This window comes from Saccopteryx bilineata, chromosome 11 (assembly GCF_036850765.1).
Source record: "Saccopteryx bilineata isolate mSacBil1 chromosome 11, mSacBil1_pri_phased_curated, whole genome shotgun sequence".
Classification (NCBI taxonomy): Eukaryota; Metazoa; Chordata; class Mammalia; order Chiroptera; family Emballonuridae; genus Saccopteryx; species Saccopteryx bilineata.
In genome coordinates, this window is record NC_089500.1 from 705,021 (window position 1) to 722,425 (window position 17,405).

Genomic DNA, 17,405 nt, shown 5'->3' on the forward strand with positions numbered 1-17,405 from the left:
TGGAGTTTAAACGTACACACATGCACTCTGCTCCGAGCTGCACCTTTTCTCCCCAGGCTGCTGTGCACTCGCAAGCCGCCAGCAGAATGGTCAGTGATTACCCAATTCACCGCCCCTGCCCCCGCCCCCGCCCCCACCAGTAATAAAGGGAGGTACACGGGAAGGTTTGCTTTTCTTTTTTTTCCTTTTTTTTGTTTTTGTTTTTAAGGCATGGATGACGTGGTCTTGCTAACCGGAAAGCGACACAGTGTAAAGATGCAGCGCGACCTGGCGTTTACAGCAACAGTAGCTCGTCACTCCCGTGTCTTTTAGAAAAAGCACCCAACCGGTTCGTGGGCAGCGTGTAAGGTTAGAAAGATAGCGTTACCATTGGTGGGCAGGTAGGTGAAGGGCTGGTACTGGCTTCTCTTCCTCTTCCCGTTGCAGACGTAGAAGCTGACTTGCACGGGGCTGCTGATTCTCTGATTGCGGAATGGAGGGACCTCGACCACCAGCGAGTTCTAGTGCGACAGGACAGACAGGAGGGGTCATTAGCAGCTCACATGCTCAGAGGCTTTGCACTTACAAAGGGTGTGCCCGCATGGAGAGCAGCGCCCACTATCAGTCTGGGAGAAGCGGCCACCCGCAGAGAGCCCGCGTGTGAGTGGGCACATGTAGGTGTGGGCTGACCTGCCGGTCACACATGGGCTAGTGAGGAAGAGGGTCCTTGTCCTGCACACCCAGAGCTGCATGGTGGTATGACGTGGAGCATGAGGGGGCGCAGGCTGGGGCTTAAGGTGCCACCGATCCCACGCAGGAACGCAGCCACTATGGGCACTGAAAGGGGCCCTGCCACTTGGCAGCTGACCCCAGTGCTGCTGTCTGTCTCTGGCAAAGGTCAGTTATCTTTGGAAATGAAAACAAGCCCCCAGGCCCTGACCTGTGCAGGCAGCCAGGAGCACCTGTCCAGGTAACTGGCAAGGAAGACCCAGGGTGGGTGCTTCCTGGAGACTCGTCTCTGGAAACAGGGTCTGTGATGACCACGGGCTTCCAGACTCCCGTAAACTGAAGGAGATGACGCTGACACTGGGCAGAGTCAGAAGGTGGAGCCCAAGAGGGAACAGGGCGGTTCTGGGTGCTGCTGTTACCCCTCATGCTGTAAATAAAGATCAGCAAAGTCCCCCACGTCACGCGCTCTCAGTGCAGGCCAGAGCACATGGCAGCTTGCAGCAGGGTAGCGGCCAGAGTTGACACACAGGTCTCTCAGCGCCCACGCCAGCCGCCCTGTGTGGCCCTAAGTCAGCAGCATGTGCCCGTGCGCTGGCACAGCAGGAGGAGGGAGCAGCCCTAGATTCTGGGGGTCAGAGACACTCACATCCACCAAGTGCCTTCCATTCTTTTGTCACATGATTTCAGCAAACAGCCAGGAAAACTGTGTAAGAAAAGCCCTCTGTAGAGCTTCTTCTGTGGAAGTATTTGTAGCCTGCTTCCAGGTTAACAGGAAATTTGATGGGACCGTGTTAATAATGAAATCTTAAGAATGTTAACACAGAAAACTGAAGAGAACTTCAGGCCAAGACTCTTCCTGTTACCCGTGAAGAAACTGAGGCCCGAAGCCTGCTGGTGAGGGCACATGGACAGCAGGGAGGGCTCTATCCCTTACACATTTTGTTGTTTTCCTAACTTCGTGTCATTTAGAAGCAACAAGCATACCGTCTCCTTCTGCCTCAGCCTGTCCCTTCACTAAAAATAACCCTGAGGCCAAAGGTAGTAACGTTGGGTGTGAACCATGCACCCCACTGACTCTTCACTGGCACCTGCAGCCGGGTAGCAGCCTGGTCAGGGTCACCCAGGCCTGGGTCCTGCTCTGGAGCTGACAGTCCGAGTTTCAGTTTCCCATCTATACCGCAAGACAGAAATGACAAGGCTACCTCCTGGTCATTTCCTGAGGGTTCAATGGTATGGAAGGAGAACCTGCAGGTCATGCTGGGCCTGGCCCTCATTCAAGAGGTAAGAATGAAATCTAAAAAAGTGTATCATGATTCACAAGTATATTATGTTTCTTTTAAAACATATACCTATCTGGCCTTGGCCAGTTTGCTCAATGGGTAGAACATTGGTCCAGCGTGAGGATGTCTCTGGTTCGGTCCCTGGTCAGGGCATGCACGAGAAGTGACCATCTGCTTCTCCCCCTCCCCCTTCTTTCTCTCTTCCCTTCTCGCAGTTGGTGGCTCGACTGGTTGGAGCAGGGCTCTGGGTGCTGAAGATAGATCGTTGGTCCGAGTATCGGCCCCAGGCAGGGGTTGCCAGGTAGATCCTGGTCAGGACACATGTGGGAGTCTGCCTCACTATCTCCCCTCCTCTCACTTAAAAACAAACAAGCCAGCAAACAAAAACATACAAGTAACTGTTGAGCTTCCTTTAAAGTATGCAACTATTCAAAGTAAAGAAGACTCAACAATAGAAAACCTGAACATGCCAACTTATCAGGAATTATTTTGATACAAGATGAACGATTTTTGCTGGGGGTGGGGGGTGGGCAGCCACAACCAGCCGAGAGCAGGGGAGACCACCTGGGAGGGGCTTGAGCCAGGACTGAGGGCCCTGCTGTGTAACCCGACCCCTGGCTGGGGAAGAGGAGCAGTTGAACCCTGGGGGGAGAGGGACGGGCACAGGGGGTGGCCCTGGGAGGCGGATGGACCACCCCTCCACCTGCCAGGCTTACTCTGCAGCTCATGAACCTGTTGGGCCAGGAGTCCCATCTGGAGGCCTAGCTGTCTCAGTGCCATGCAGTTGCCACCGTGAGGCCCTGTCCGTCATGACATGAGCACCCCTCATGCCCCTCCTACAGGGCAGAGAGCAGCTACCCTGCCGCCCAGGGGCCACATTCACATGGCTCAACTGTGCAGGACCCATAGGGAGCCCCGAAATTAAGCACTTGACCTGAGCAGCACCCCGTCTCCCAGCCTTCAGGAGAAGGATGCTTGTCCTGCCATCAGTGGAGTGAGCCACAGAGATGGAAGACGGGGAGTTTCCTGCATAGACCCCTCCAACCATGTGGGATTCCCTCCGCCCAGGTGCCTGCAGCTTCTCTAGGACTGAGTGGGAGACACACGTGGCGGCTAAGAGCCCACCCCTTCATACCAATGTCTCAGCACTCCAGGTAAACAAAGGCGCCATCGGGGGATGAAGGCCCAGCTCTCTGTGGGCGTGAGGCGTGCACATTGAACATAAAAACACAGGTTACAGGTAAAGGGATGGAGGAAGACACATAAGCTATCAGGACCCAGAAAGACCAGGACAGCACCAGTTTCAGATAAAAAAAATATTCTCCATTTACAACCAACTGAAGAAACAATTACTATTTCTTAGGTACCAAGAAATCTGTGAGAGGCTGACATTGGTATGGGTACCCACATACCAATGCAGGCCCGGGACTGAGCTCAGCAGCCCCAATACCATTCGGCAGGGGATCCCCAGGCCCCCAGCCCACTGGCTAATAGGCAAATAGAGGAGGCCAGCCTGAGAGGCACAACCACATCCATTTCATATTCAAACAAGAGTCTGAGCCCTGGCTGGTTGGTTCAGCGGTGGAGTGATGGCCTGGCGTGTGGAAGTCCCAGGTTCGATTCCTGGCTAGGGCACACAGGAGAAGTGCCCATCTGCTTCTCCACCTTCCCTCTCTCCTTTCTCTCTATCTCTCTCTTCCCCTCCTGCAGCCAAGGCTCCACTGGAGCAAAGTTGGCCTGGGAACTGAGGATGGCTCTATGGCCTCCGTCTCAGGCACTAGAATGGCTCTGGTTGCAACAGAGCAACGCCCCAGATGGGCGGAGCATCACCCCCTGGTGGGCATGCCGGGTGGATCCCAGTTGGGCACATGTGGGAGTCTCTCTGCCTCTCCTCTTCTCACTTCAGAACCCGCCCCCCCCCCAACCAAACCAAACCAAACCAAACAAAACAAGAGTCTGCTGAGCAGTGGGTGTTCTCTGAGGAAGACTGGAAGTCACCGCCAAGGATGCTGGTGGAACCATGCCACTTGCGTGCCCGGGCGGGTACGGTGCCCACTCAGTGGCTCAGAGCAGCAGTCTTCCTGGGGGCAGCAGGCTATGTGGGGGCCCTGGTGACAATGACAGCTAAAGGGCCACAGAAGAGCCCTTGTGCCAGGGTATATGCACACCCCTGTCTTGGCCTGTGCAGCCAGGAGGTATCACCCCAGCACTGGTGAGGCCTCCAGCCCAACGGACCCTAGTCCTCCATACTACTGCCCTACATCCCCCTCAACTGCCCCCGAGAGCAGGGGCTTCACAGTCACTCTGCCCCTGCACGGTTACTCCTCCATTATTACTGAGTTGTTTTGTATTAATAGACGAGAAGCACCCGCCTCTGGCAGGGCCCCATTCGTTGTGGGAGCCTGAACACATCCGATGCCTGAGTGCGCACGTCTGAGTGACACTTACCGGCTTGCACAGGTCTCGGTCGGTTTTCGCCTCCATTTCCCAGATGTGGTGGCCATCTGGAAGAAAGGGGCATGAGACACTGTCACTCCGGGCCGGCCTGGGCGTGTCTCCCAAAAACACATGACTTGGCCCCGGCAGACGGCCCCTGGAAGGGTAGCCTCTGAGTGGATGGCCCACCCTTGCCTGGCCATCGTGGCTGTTAACCAGCAAGAGCAGAGTCATGCCCGTGTGACAGCAGAGCACACATCAGCCTGGGGCATCCTCGAATGTCCCCTGCCCCATGTCACCCCATACCAGTCAGGGAGAGGTTTCACATGCTTGTCTCCAAGGTTGCTGGAGCCCAGGAGCGCCCTGGGCAACCCCAGTGGGGCATGTACTTCCGGACCTGGAGTGAGGCGGGGTCTGACTCTCAGCCCAGCTCTGGACCATGAGCCTGCAGGGTCTCCCTTGGGGAGCAGAGTCACTCTCAGGAGCAGCCCAGGAGCCAGGGAGTAAGGGACAAACGAGAAAGTCCTTCCTTGGCTCCCACTCACCAGGTCAGGACGCAGAAATACAAACCTCAGGGTTTCATGACCCAGTTGTCATCTGGACAGTAAGAAAACAGTCTTGCAAAGGGGCCTGTGGCAGGGCGCTGCTCCTGGGCTGGCTTCTCAGGGAGGCAGCCTGGCCCCCACTAACTGGACCCTCTACAAACTGGACTCCAGTGTTTGGAAGCCCATCTGGAAGGCACACTGCTCGGGGACGGGCTCTGTAGGAATTCGGACTTAACAGATGCCCCCCACCCCAGGTCTCTTTTCTCTTTACCTTGTATGAAGTAAGACCTACTAGCACTCGTTTCTACTTATGCCGTTTCCAAAGAATAAACGTGTCTCTCAAGCCCTAAATTATAAGTCAGACACACTCCCCTTTCCTCTCTCATGGTGCCTGCTGGGAGGGGCGGAGGAGGCAACAGGAACCGCGAGTCATGGGGACACTGAGGCTGGCACATGTGACCACTCATTGACAGAGTACGAACCACAGCCCCAGGGCTGGGTGCTCCCATTTCCTCAGGGAGAAATGGCAGAACCTGAGCGAATGCTCATGGCCCCCTAGTGTACCAGGAGCTAACAAAGCAGCTCATCCCCCAGGACCTGCGCTGACGTCCCAGCCGCCGGGTGAGCCGCCCACCACAGCTGCTGAAAACACAGGCCCTTCAAGTCACAGACCGATACAAGTGCAGACACACACAGGCGGCCAAGCAGGGCTCCTGGACCCCCCAAAGGTCACGCATCGTTCAGAGACCTAGCCCTCCCGCACGCCCACCCGCCCGGGGCCCGGGTGTACAGAGCATGGAGCTCTGGCCTCACTTCCCGAGCTTGTCCCATCTGTGGTGATCTGCAGCCTCAGGGCGGGCACTTGGCACTTCTGTTTCTACACAGAGACCCCAAAGGAGCCGCTAAGACTCATGTCTGTTTACACGCAGGCCACTGCTCAGGGGGACAGGACTGTGGCTGGGTCAAGATGTCTGACTGCGACTCTGAGGGAATGACCACTCGGTCTGGCCCCGGTTCCATGGCCAGCCTCGGGCCACTCTCCCCTGTGGAGCTCGATGTGGCTGGGGCCTTGGGTGGAGCACGTCAGTCCCGCTGGGAAGGGAAGTGGCTGAATGAGCCTTTGTGCTCAGCCTTATCGGAGCTCCCTGGGTTCTCCGCAGGAAACTGTGCGCAAGCCCAGAAGTAAAAATATTCCCAGTCATTAGGGAATTCCCTGCAGCGTGAGTCATCAGAAAGGCTTCCCTGCCACGCCTGCCAGAGGCTCCCACACAGCCTGTGGGCTGGTGTGGCCCTCCCAGCTGGCAAGTGGTTGCTCACACACCTCAGGCAGGCAGCAGAGCGGGGTCTTCATGAAGGCTGACCTCCTCACTGTCCTGGGACCCTCCCCTGGCCTTCCTCTCGGGCTATACGGTTGGCTTCCCACCAAGCTGGGGCTTCTGAGCATCTGGGCAGGAACTAGGAGTTGCAAGCCTCATGCAGCCAACCAGCAGAACCAGCCGGAAATCATGGAGGGCCTGGATCGAGAAGAGCCCGTGGGGTGAGGGGTGTGGTGCCCCTCCCAGGGACCAGGCTACTCAGGTTTGACGCCACACACGTGGTCTCCTCTTGGTCATTGTTCAGCCACAGGAGTGGGCTGCACACCTGTGCACAGGTGCCCATGAGACACACCAGGCCCGGCCTGCACACAGGACACCCCCGGGGGGCACCAAAGCCCATGTGGCCAAGTGAGACACAGGCTGTTGTCGGATTTCTGGCTGTACAGAGACTTGGAAGGCTGCACAGGCCTCAATGAGTGGAAGTCAGGGAGGGGCGATGGGACGCTGGTCCCAGGGACTCAGGGTCAGTGGGCTGTGTGCTGGTGGTCCATCCATCACATTCGCCCTCCCCCAGAGCCACTGGGACTGACCTGCTCGGCACAGATGCTGGAAGGGAAAGGAAACTACCCACAGGCTGTGGGACCCAGCATGGTGGTCTCTCAACAGTCAAATCTGCGATTTCCACGTGACCAGCAACTGCAGTCCCAGGACAGTGCCCAGGAAAGAACACTTTTGTCTACATGGAAACCTGGGCACCAATGCTAATGGTAGCACTGGGCACAGTGGGCAACTAGTGGACACAACCTAATGCCCACCCACTGACCATGGACAAACAGTGCGCGGCCAATGTACAAGGGGGTGCTGTCCACCTCCACGAGTGCCATTCTCACACGGGTCCTACAACATGCCATGGGGATAAAAGCGTTCTGGAATTCATGCTGAGTGGCCTGGCTATGATTTACCAAAGGCCCTAACCTTAACCAGGTGAGCTATGTAGCCCGCAAGTGAGTGACATCTCAAAGCTGACACAAAAAATACGTTCTCCCATACGACTGCAGTGGCCTTGCCACGTGTCGTCAAAGCCCGAGGGGGAAGAGAGAGGCGAAGGCCGGGATGACCATCCATGCCCTCTCCCACGCCCACCCCGCCGGAGCCAGGGCCCCCGGGCACACAGACAGTGGGACCTGGAATAGACGGCCCTTCCCACCAGGATGTGGCCTTGGGACAGAACCTAGAGAAAAAGGTCTGTGGTCTGGAGCAAACCAGAGGGAATGACTGGCCACCTGCTCAGAGAGGTTTCAGGGACAACCCACGTGAGGAAGGATGTGAGGCCTCTGGTCTGGGTCCTGGAGCCCCCGTGGGTGCCATGGAGAGGCCCTCCTGCCCACAGTGGGGCCAGTGGCACAAGCTACCTGCACCCCTCCAGTGCTTGTCATCGTGTCCTGGGGCAGGTGAGTTCAGGGCCCATGAAGGGTCCAGAGGGCACAGAGGCCAAGCTGAGCCCTACTTCCCAGACCAGCAGCTGCACGACCCATTCCCCTCTCAGGTCCCTTAAAGGTCAGCCTGGGACCCTGCAGGGAGTGAGGTCCCCTGGGGTGGGCACACACCACATCCCTGGCGCTGGGGCAAGGGTGCTTCCTGGGACCTCCCTGACCTGAGTGGGGGTAGCTGGGATGGGAGTTGGGACCCACGAACTTGGTTGACACTGTCCACCCCTTGGCCCTGCTCCCACTGTGGGGGCTCCTGGCAGCCCCCGTTCCTCTTGAGACTGTTCAGGACGTCGTGTGACTTAGAACTGTCAGCTCGTCTTTCCCTTCTAAGGCCAAAAGCGTAGGAAAAGGCCTTCTTAGGACACAGGGTGGCCTGGCTCACCGCGCCTCCTCTACTCACTGGAAACCCGCATGACTTCCAGAACAGCCCTGGGTAGTGTTCTGCTGCCCATGCACCAGCTCGACTCGGTCCATGAGCCCACCCCGGGCTGCAAGAGCGGTCACAGGGGAAGCTAGTGCCTGGACAGCTGACGTGGGTGAGCTGGGTGACGACAGCTGCCTGGTGCACGGACGTCGTCCATCCTCTTTCCCATGTCAGCGCCAGGAAAGTCTGGAAGGAGTGGGCTCCTCCATGCCAAGTCATAACTTCCAGGTGTGGGAGCCACGCTGCATGCCCACGGTGTCCCATCTGTGAGGTTTCCAGAAGCGCTGTGACTAGGACACAGACCAGGGCCCTGCACAGCATAGCATGCGGCCAGGCCAGGGGAGGAGGTGCCGGCCGCTGGCCAGGGCTGTGCTGCACTGTCCCCGCCTGCACACCAGCTGGTGACCAGACCAGCGAAACACGACCCGCTGGGCTCAGCCAGCTGAGAATGTGCCAGGCAGAGAGCTCAGGGCCTGAGGCCGCCAGAGGTCACTGCCCGCACAGTGCAGCCAGGACACAAGGCCATGGCCCCCAAGGCAGCGAAGTGGGCTCCTCACACCCGCTCACACCCGGACACACTGCTGTGCGCACCACACACCCACACGTGCCTTGCACATCCCAGGCCTAGGTGTCTGACGACAGGGTTGGGCGCGCCTCCCACAGCCACTCCTCATTGTGGGGGAGCCGCACTCGATGCCTGGGAAAGGCTTCGCCCGGAACAGAAGCTGCAGGAGCATCTCCCCCCACCCTCTGGGCTCAGGGAGCACCATGCCGGTTTACGGTCACATCAGTCCCTCACATTACAAGAGTCACTCCGTGGGCCACTGGGCAGAGCCTGCTGGGACTCTTGGTAAAGGCTAGACCTCAAAGGCTCCAGACACTGGGGCAACACACATGGCTGTGAGTGCCAAGATCACAGCTTTGCTCTTCGGTAGTTTGGTTGAGCCTGGACCCCGGCCCTCCAGGCGGGGCAGAAAGCCAAAAGGAATCTACAAGACTGTGGATGCTATCTTTCCTCCAGCGTGTGCAAATGTCCGACATTTGTCACATCTTCCCCACGGTTTCACTCCATGGAGACCACCATCGGGAGGCCACGACACTGTTCTCAGAGGGAAGACTGCTGTCTGGCCCCCAGCTGACTGGCCAGCTCACGGTGGCCACACAAATGACCATGGCCCAGTCCCGACACATACAACTGCCCACAATCAAGTGACTGCTGTCTGGACCCCCAAGTTTGGGTGGTATTTGTTTTGCAGCTGAAAGAAGGCAGATGGGGCTTCGCTGTTTCCAAGAATGACACAGAACACACAGGTGACTTTATAAAAAAAGATCCGTTTTCAGCTTTAGCATAGGAACTTGACGACGTTTAACCCAAGTAAGCCTCTAAAGCAGGGGTCCCCAAACTATGGCCCACGGGCCACATGAGGCCCCCTGAGGCCATTTATCCGGCCTCCGCCGCACTTCCAGAAGGGGCACCTCTTTCATTGGTGGTCAGTGAGAGGAGCATAGTTCCCATTGAAATACTGGTCAGTTTGTTGATTTAAATTTACTTGTTCTTTATTTTAAATATTGTATTTGTTCCTGTTTTGTTTTTTTACTTTAAAATAAGATATGTGCAGTGTGCATAGGGATTTGTTCATAGTTTTTTTTTTATAGTCCAGCTCTCCAACGGTCTGAGGGACAGTGAACTGGCCCCCTGTGTAAAAAGTTTGGGGACCCCTGCTCTAAAGCGTTGCCTCCTCTCTCATCTCAGGAGCACGTCCAGAAGAGAGAGCTCCCTATGGATGCTCCCTGTGCTTCCGTGTGCACCGCACACGAGTGCCCTCGGCTGTGTCCAGCTGTGACACAAATGTACAGACGTGCCCTCCGTCACAGACCTGAAGACATAGCTGTGATTTTCAGTGCATGGGGTGGGAGCTGGTATTTTACTCCTTGCTGGCAGACATCTTCGTGTCCAAGCTGCTGGTCCCTGGATGCTGATATCCTGCCCCTGCCCCTTCAGGTCTCCACAGCTGGACTTCTACCTTCAGACATGCCGTCTGGGCCTGGAAGGAAAGGCTTTTTCAACACTTGAGAGTTTTGTACAACTAAGTAAAACAGCTGAGAAAAATCACAGGTCACTTCCAGACAGCTGCTGCATGATACGCTGTTCACCCTCTGTGACACTTGTCTCGAGGTCCCTGTGGCCCCTCACTGACCCAGGGTCCTGGCTGATGTCCACTAAAGGGAACTTGCTCTCAGTGGCCGATCACTGTCGTGGTCCTCTGTCTGGATCCTTGCTGTCACAGTGACAAGCGCCCCCTCCTTGGAGCAACCAGCTATGGCCAGCCCTGCGGTGATGTCCACGAGAGCCACTCCTGCGGCGGCTGAGGAGCCTTCCTGTGGTTTCAACGCTGATGGCAGGGTGGGGGGCAACCCCAGGATCGCACATTCACACATGGCCTGAGCGCCTCCCAGCAGTGGTATACAGACAGCGTGAAGACAGGCCACATGACCTCCCTGGAAGCCCAGAGGTGAGCCATGTTTTCATCTAGATTGACGTAGCGGTTTCTCCAGAGATCAGCTAGGGACATGCAGGAGGGGTGTGGGCTCCTGGCAGGAGCCCGATGGCAGGAGGGAAGCGTCTGGACTCGCCCCTATGCAAGCATGCAGCACGCATGTACACGTGTGAAATCCAAATGTGAAATGAGTGGCATGTCAGAGGTGTGGGCGCCATGGGTGCATTTCACGTGTCGTAGGGGCAGGACTTTGCTTCATGTCCAGTCACCACCCACGTGTTTGAGTCTCGCCTTTTGCACCAGGCACCCAGCTGCTGAGCCTGCGAGGAATGGCCTGACCCTCAGCCAGGGAAGCCCGGGGGGCCAGGGGAGGACAACGGGACTTTCCTGAGCTTAGCTCCCCACACGAAGGCAGGTGCTGACCTTCACCTGGCACTTGGGAGGCCTCCCAGTGTGGCTGAGGGGCTACCGCAGCAGGAGTCCTACACCCACAGCTAGTGGGAGCCCCTAAGGGGCGAGAGGAGTTATCAGGGAAACTGTGAGGACAGCTGCTCCTTGGTGAAACAGCTCTGATCAGTCTCACCACATGGTGAGCAAAGCCCCGTGTTCCGGCTTCAACAAACATCACACACTTAAAGCTCGAAAGTTTAAATTATTTCAAAATTAACATCCTCCAAAGAAAGGCGTTCTAGAAATTCAAATTCCTCTCCTCATCATCACACTTGGTCAGGTTTTCTCCACCATTTGAGACACATTTTCCAATGATGTGCATGATTATATAGGCGAGTGTGCCAGCCGGGCCGGACTCTCAAGCCCACCCTGATTGAAGCACTTGATTTTCCTGCAAACGCACGAAATCAGGACCCATTATGGAGGCTGAATGCCTTGCAGTGTTTAGTGATTAGCATGGGTCCTGCTCTGGCGTGCTCAGGAAAATTCCAATGGGAAAACATAAAGAAAAGAAACAGGCCACCAACCTGGCCCCTGCTGGGTCCCATCCACCCCCAGGCCCGGGGCGGGGAGGGGAGGTTGCTGCTCCGTGCACCGGCCCACCGCACAGAGCTCTAAGGGACCTGTGCTCTCGCATGTTACTCTTATGGGCGCCAAGGGCTTCTCCACAAATACAGCTGTGGCCCCCACAGGCCAGGAACAATGCCTTCTCCATGAATACAGCTGTGGCCCCCACAGGCCAGGAACAATGCCACGCTCCCTATCTACCCTGCAGCTCATGGGCTCATTGCCCCGTCCCACAAATTCCTGAGGAAAGAGACTTCACCTTCGTCCCACAGTGGCCTCTGTCCACAGCTCCCTTTTTAAGTACCTGCAGAGGTCCATGCTTGTGAACACAGATGAGGTCTGCCCTTACTGACAAATAACATCTACAGATGCTCATGGAGTTGAGGTCTATCTACAGAATGGCTGGGCCCTCAGGCACCCGTCACAGACTTCAGCTGTGTTGGCATCCTGGGTGGGCACTGACCTGGAAGGGGAGCGGAGGATGATGGACTGGAAAGGTCTGTGGGCCTGTATGCGGGCCACTGGCTGTGGTGGCTGCTCAGTGCTTGGACACCTGCCTCTGAGCCTGTGATTCTGAAACAAACCTCAGCGACACCGGAGGCCCCTGCCAGTCTGGGCAAAGGGCCACCATGCTGCTAGAGGTGGAGCACACTGCAGCCCCCCACCCCAACACCACGGCGAGTGGGAAGGGGTCCTCGGTGACAGCAGACAGGACCCTCTGTTGGTACAAACACTCATGGCTGCCTGTGCCGGCACACGCAGAGCTCCTGCCTCTGATCTAGGAACCCATCCCCACCGGTACCTCAAACAGGAAGCACTGTGACTGTGCCATGAAGGGACAGACCTGGTGCTTTCTCCACAAAAATGACTTTGGAGTCTTGGAGGAAGTTGTGGCCGGACAGGACCATCCTCTTCCCACCAAGGACGGGGCAGCTGGCCATGCTCTGCTTCTCCACCAGGGGCAGCTCCTGTGCTGATCGCTGGGCTGTGGGGTCAGGAATGACAGCGAGTAAGATGCCACCGGCCTTCCTCTCCCCAGCGCTCCCCAGAGAGCCAATCTTTTGGAGAACCAGGGCCTCCAAGTGGCTCCTGCAGTGACCAGTGTGCATGGCGTGACCCCGAACAGGACGATGTGCAGAAGCACACCTTGCTAATGCGGGGAGAGGTCACGCTGTCCCGAGAGGCCAGACAGGCAGTTTTGAGAACAAGCCACATGCTAGGCTTCTCACACAGTCCTGAGGATCCTGCCCGCCTCACAGAGGAGGCCGCACTGCAGAAGGGCTCTAGGGCGTGGCAAGAGGGTTGGCAGATGGCGTGTGGGACCAGAAAGGGCCGGGAGACAGGACAGCTAGGCAGGACATGTCACGAGGAAGGGGCTGGGGCATGAGAAGAAGCCCCGTCTCTGAGTCAGCAGCAAAGGAGCCCAAATAAAACATTCCTGCTGGGATGAGTGAGCAGGAGAGTATGAGGACAGGTGAGTGTGACCGTAGGTGAGCGTGAGCACAGGTGAGTGTAAACTTGGGTGCATTTCCCAAGAGCCCACACCTGGGGGTGGTGAGGGAAAGGGTGGGGCCGCTGGACAAGGAATGGTTCTGATGGCAGCTGGTGGCCGGGCCAGATCCCCAAGCTTCCTGGGGGGACCCCAGTCAACCCAGGCTGGGGTCTCACTCTTGGGTGGGCAGAGGCCTTGAGGACCAGCCACTGGACAAGGAGTCTCAGTAGCCACCCGGCTGGTTAATAACGATTCAAGTTGTCGCAAGAGGAAGGACCCCACAGCGTACAGGAACAGGACCACCAGAGAAAGCTGAGGGGCAACTCAGCTGCCAAGGGACCCTTTGTCAACATCCCGAAATGGGAGGGAACTAATGCACATGCGGCCCACAGAGGGGTCTGTCCATGTTTCAAGACAAACATTCTTTCACTGTGCTTCCCCCTGCTGGTGCTAGTCCCAGCAGGAGGAAGCTAGTCCTGCCCCACCATCCCCACCCAGGACCAGGACTCTGGCAGGAGCAGCTGTGCTGTGACTGCGCTGTTCCCAGCTGTACCAAAGGTAGCACGTGCAGTCCGCGTGACAGGTGGTACTCACAGCACTCGATGGGGTTGGAGGCCACCTGCAGGGACAGCGTGCGGCCACTGGGCTGTGGGATGTGGACCCGGAACACCAGCCTCACTCGTGTGTTCTTCCGGCCGATGTCAGTCTCCCCCTTACGCAGCTCGATGTCCGAGTTCCGGAGCTTCAGGATCCCAGCGCAGTCGATGCTGGCAAACACAAGAGTCTGCTCACTTGCCGGACCCCTGCCCCTCGAGCACAACGCCCACCCCCCACCGCTTGCCAGCCCAGGACAGTGGCACGCTGAGGGTGAGTGCAACCTACCACCTACATGTGCACGTGATGTGGGGCCATCAGCCCAGAGGGACCTGAGTAGGACACGGGCCCGGGGAACCCAGAGCCAGGACCGCCCTCTGCCTCGGAGCTCAGCATCTGAGGCATCCCCAAAAGGTCATTTATTTAGGGTCCAGCAGCCGCCTCATCGCTCAGCTCAGGCCCTGAATTCTCCACAGCTCCGTGTGACTTTGTTTAGTGTTATGGAACTCCAGACGCCAGCAGAGTAGTCTGGTGCCACCGGGCGGGGCCCAACCCTCTCCTCTTAGGAAGCCCGGGGAGCAGCCGCTTGAGACTTGGGCCCACGCACATCCCCTGCACCAAGGCTGCGGCTGAGGGAACCCCAGGGCTCTCCCACCACTCGACCATGTCTGATTCCAGCTCCCAGGCAAACCCAAGGTTGAGCATGAATTCAGAGGTGTCATTGCTGTCCCGATGAAATCCAGGAAAAGCCAACCAACATGGAAGCAAGTTTCCCTCCAAGGTTGAAAGTACCAAGATCCCAGCAGAGTTCCACACAGCGTAGCCTGCCTGACCCGTGGCCCACATTCCCTGGACACCCCAAGGTGCACTGTCTCCCTTTCTGCCTAGCAGCTCTCTGCCTCGGGAACCCTGTCCTGACCTCCAGGGGCCACCCAGCCCTGTCTCTGGGCCCCTGAGCCCCATCAGGACGTAAACCGCATGGGATGACTGTGCTTTCTTTCTCTGTGGCGGCCACAGGCTAGGAGGGACAGCACATGACAGCACTTAGTAGGTTCAGGGAAGCCACGAGTACAGGTTGGTTCAGACACAAGAAGCATGAGCCTCAGTTTACAGGGACTTCACCTCTAACTGGTGAGCCAGCTGACTGCATGCCCAGCTTGGAGATGACGATGCCCACACAGTGCTCTCCCTAACCACTCAGCATTGGCTGGTGCGGCCCCCGGATCTGGTGCCAAGCCTGGGAACTGGATGCAGCACAGAGGTGCGCACCGCTGTGCAATGGAGCATTTAAGGGGTGACGTGCACAGTGGCTGACACCCCAGGCATAAATATCTGTGAAGCTGATTTCATGTTGGGCCACAGAGCTGTAGGCTGTGGGCAGCACGGACGCAGAGGATACTGGAGCCCCAATGCCTGGCCATGTGGCGGGCAGTGGCTTACGTGGCTCTCATGTTGTTGTCTGGCAGAAGTGGGATCTCTAGGACTTTGGTGTTGGAGATGACGGCCTCGTGGCTAGTGGTGGACACAGTCTTCCCTGTGATGCGGTGGACCTGGTAGAAGGCGTGTGGCCGCAGCAGACGGTCATCCGCTGTCCCGATGAACAACTGCAGCGTGAGGGGCTCATTCTCCAGGTAGCCATGGAGCTGGCGAGAGAATAAGGCCTGCTGAGCACCCCATACGGGCCAATCAGAATCCATCAAACAGTTATGAGCAGAGTGAATTCAAAAGGAGAACGTGTGACAGGTGCAGGGAGTTAGTCTCTCCTGCTCCGCCCGTTTCTCTGCAACAATGAAACCAGAGACCTAGATAGGCCTCCTTATCCCAACATCCCAGGGTGCAGCCGGCTCTGAACACTGCTGCCTATGCTCAAACACACGCACATGCACTGCCACAACCACGGCTGTGACTAGCAGGCAGGAAGGAGAGCCCCAGTCCTTCCCGGGGCAGCGGGTGACCCAGCCGGTGGCTGCCTGTTCCTTAGACCCACCTCTTCGCCTGCATGTGCCACAGCCTGTGGGGATGCCTCTGTCTGCCTGGGCCAGTGACTGCTGTGAGGACTGCATGCAGCTGTGTGTTCCCGTCGGAAAGCTGGTGATGCTAAGACTGAGCCGTTTGACTGAACCAGATGGGCGCCCGACAGGACAGGATCCATTTCAAAACAGGTCCTTTCCTGCTTGGCCCAGCTGCCCCTGCACAGGAACCCCTAGGAGTAGCAATGGCTGTTTCCGCATCATCCCGCTGTGGCACTGTCCACACACATCACCATCAAACAGCACTGCTCGCCTGGTACTCACAGCCCCTGAATGAATTCATAGCTTCATGTGTATTCCTGGGGCTCCAACACCCAGCATGGCCCCCTCAGGAGCCTGGTAAGCACTCGGCGCCCGCTGGTCAGCGCTGACCACCTGTACCTGTCACTTGCCGCAGGGTGGCCAACAGAAGCTCTGAGTGTCCCCCAGAAAGGTGACGGAGCCAGAGCAGGGCGGTGCACAGAGGGCAGGTGCAAAAACATCCCCAGTCTGAACCACTGGGACAGTCCACATGAGCACATACACATCCAGACACGCATGTGCTCTCACCCACACTCACACTCACATTCACAGAGGCTGCCCAGAACCTCGGAGCCTGTGGCTGGTGGGGAGTCTGCACTCCCAGCTGCAGTGTGACCCACACACAGGTCAGTGTCCTAGTCTCATCTCTGTTCTGAGCAGTCTTTAAAGTGGTCCTCTTGTACTGAAATATCTGAGCTCATCCTGACCTCAGGTCCCTGACACATCTTCCTGGAGAGCGCGTGCGAGGCCCGTGCACATGGACAGAGCATCTCCCCCTGTGGCCCTCATACCCGAGTGTGCACAGGCATGGTTTCACCTGCTCCATCCATGTGCTCCCCTTCTGGCCGCGTGTAGGAACCAACCAAGGCAGGGCCTCTCGGTTTCCACAGAGCCGGCGGGGAGCCAGCCCAGCCCCGGAGTGTACCCTGTGGCTCTAATCCAGAAGAGCAGTGCGTGTCCCGTGTGGACTGAGGACCTGAGTTCTGCACAGAAACCCAAGCAGTCGAGATGGGAGCCTGAGACTCTCTGTCCTGGCCACCCCCTCCCATCTCCCTGCTGTGGGTGGGGCTCTAGCCTTCAGTGAACTCCACAAGAGACCTGACTTCACGTGGGACCCAAGCCTATGTTTGATAACAAAGAATGTAAAAGTAAAACCAGAGATTGATTAAGAGACAAATTTTGCCATTCTGTGCTCTATTTTGTAAAAGTTAATGAAGAATTTATAAGTGAGTCTTTGATCAAAACCTTGTCTCATGCAGCTGAGCAAGTCCGCTGGAGTCAGCAGGCAGCACCGCTGCCCAACACGTGGGCTGGGCAGGGGTCAGACACTCTGAAAACGACACTTTAACCTCCTCCTCCCGGAAGCCCACTGTGAAGACAATCAGATGGTGTGTGGAGCACAGCGGATTGTGGGTATATGACTATATGACTCCAACCTTCTAAAAACATGCCATTTCAGTGAAAACGGGAATATATACGGTTTAACCTGGGAAGTAAACATCTATTATTTAAAACATGAAGTTCATTTTAGGAAAAGTAACTTAAACACTTCCT

At 57.1% G+C, this 17,405-nt stretch overlaps 1 protein-coding gene across 4 annotated transcripts in view; it reads right to left on the reverse strand.

The window, feature by feature from the left end:
- The window catches only part of NFATC1 (nuclear factor of activated T cells 1), a 92,762-nt gene that overhangs the window by 43,360 nt on the left and 31,997 nt on the right, over window positions 1-17,405 (reverse strand). For all 4 annotated transcript variants that reach the window (XM_066246336.1, XM_066246335.1, XM_066246333.1 and 1 more), the window contains exons 4-8: window positions 15,241-15,443; window positions 13,801-13,973; window positions 12,559-12,699; window positions 4,437-4,492; window positions 368-500 (exon numbers count right to left, since the gene is read on the reverse strand). In XM_066246336.1, coding sequence (XP_066102433.1) covers window positions 368-500; window positions 4,437-4,492; window positions 12,559-12,699; window positions 13,801-13,973; window positions 15,241-15,443 — 706 coding nt within the window. The remainder of the gene's footprint in view (window positions 1-367; window positions 501-4,436; window positions 4,493-12,558; window positions 12,700-13,800; window positions 13,974-15,240; window positions 15,444-17,405) is intronic.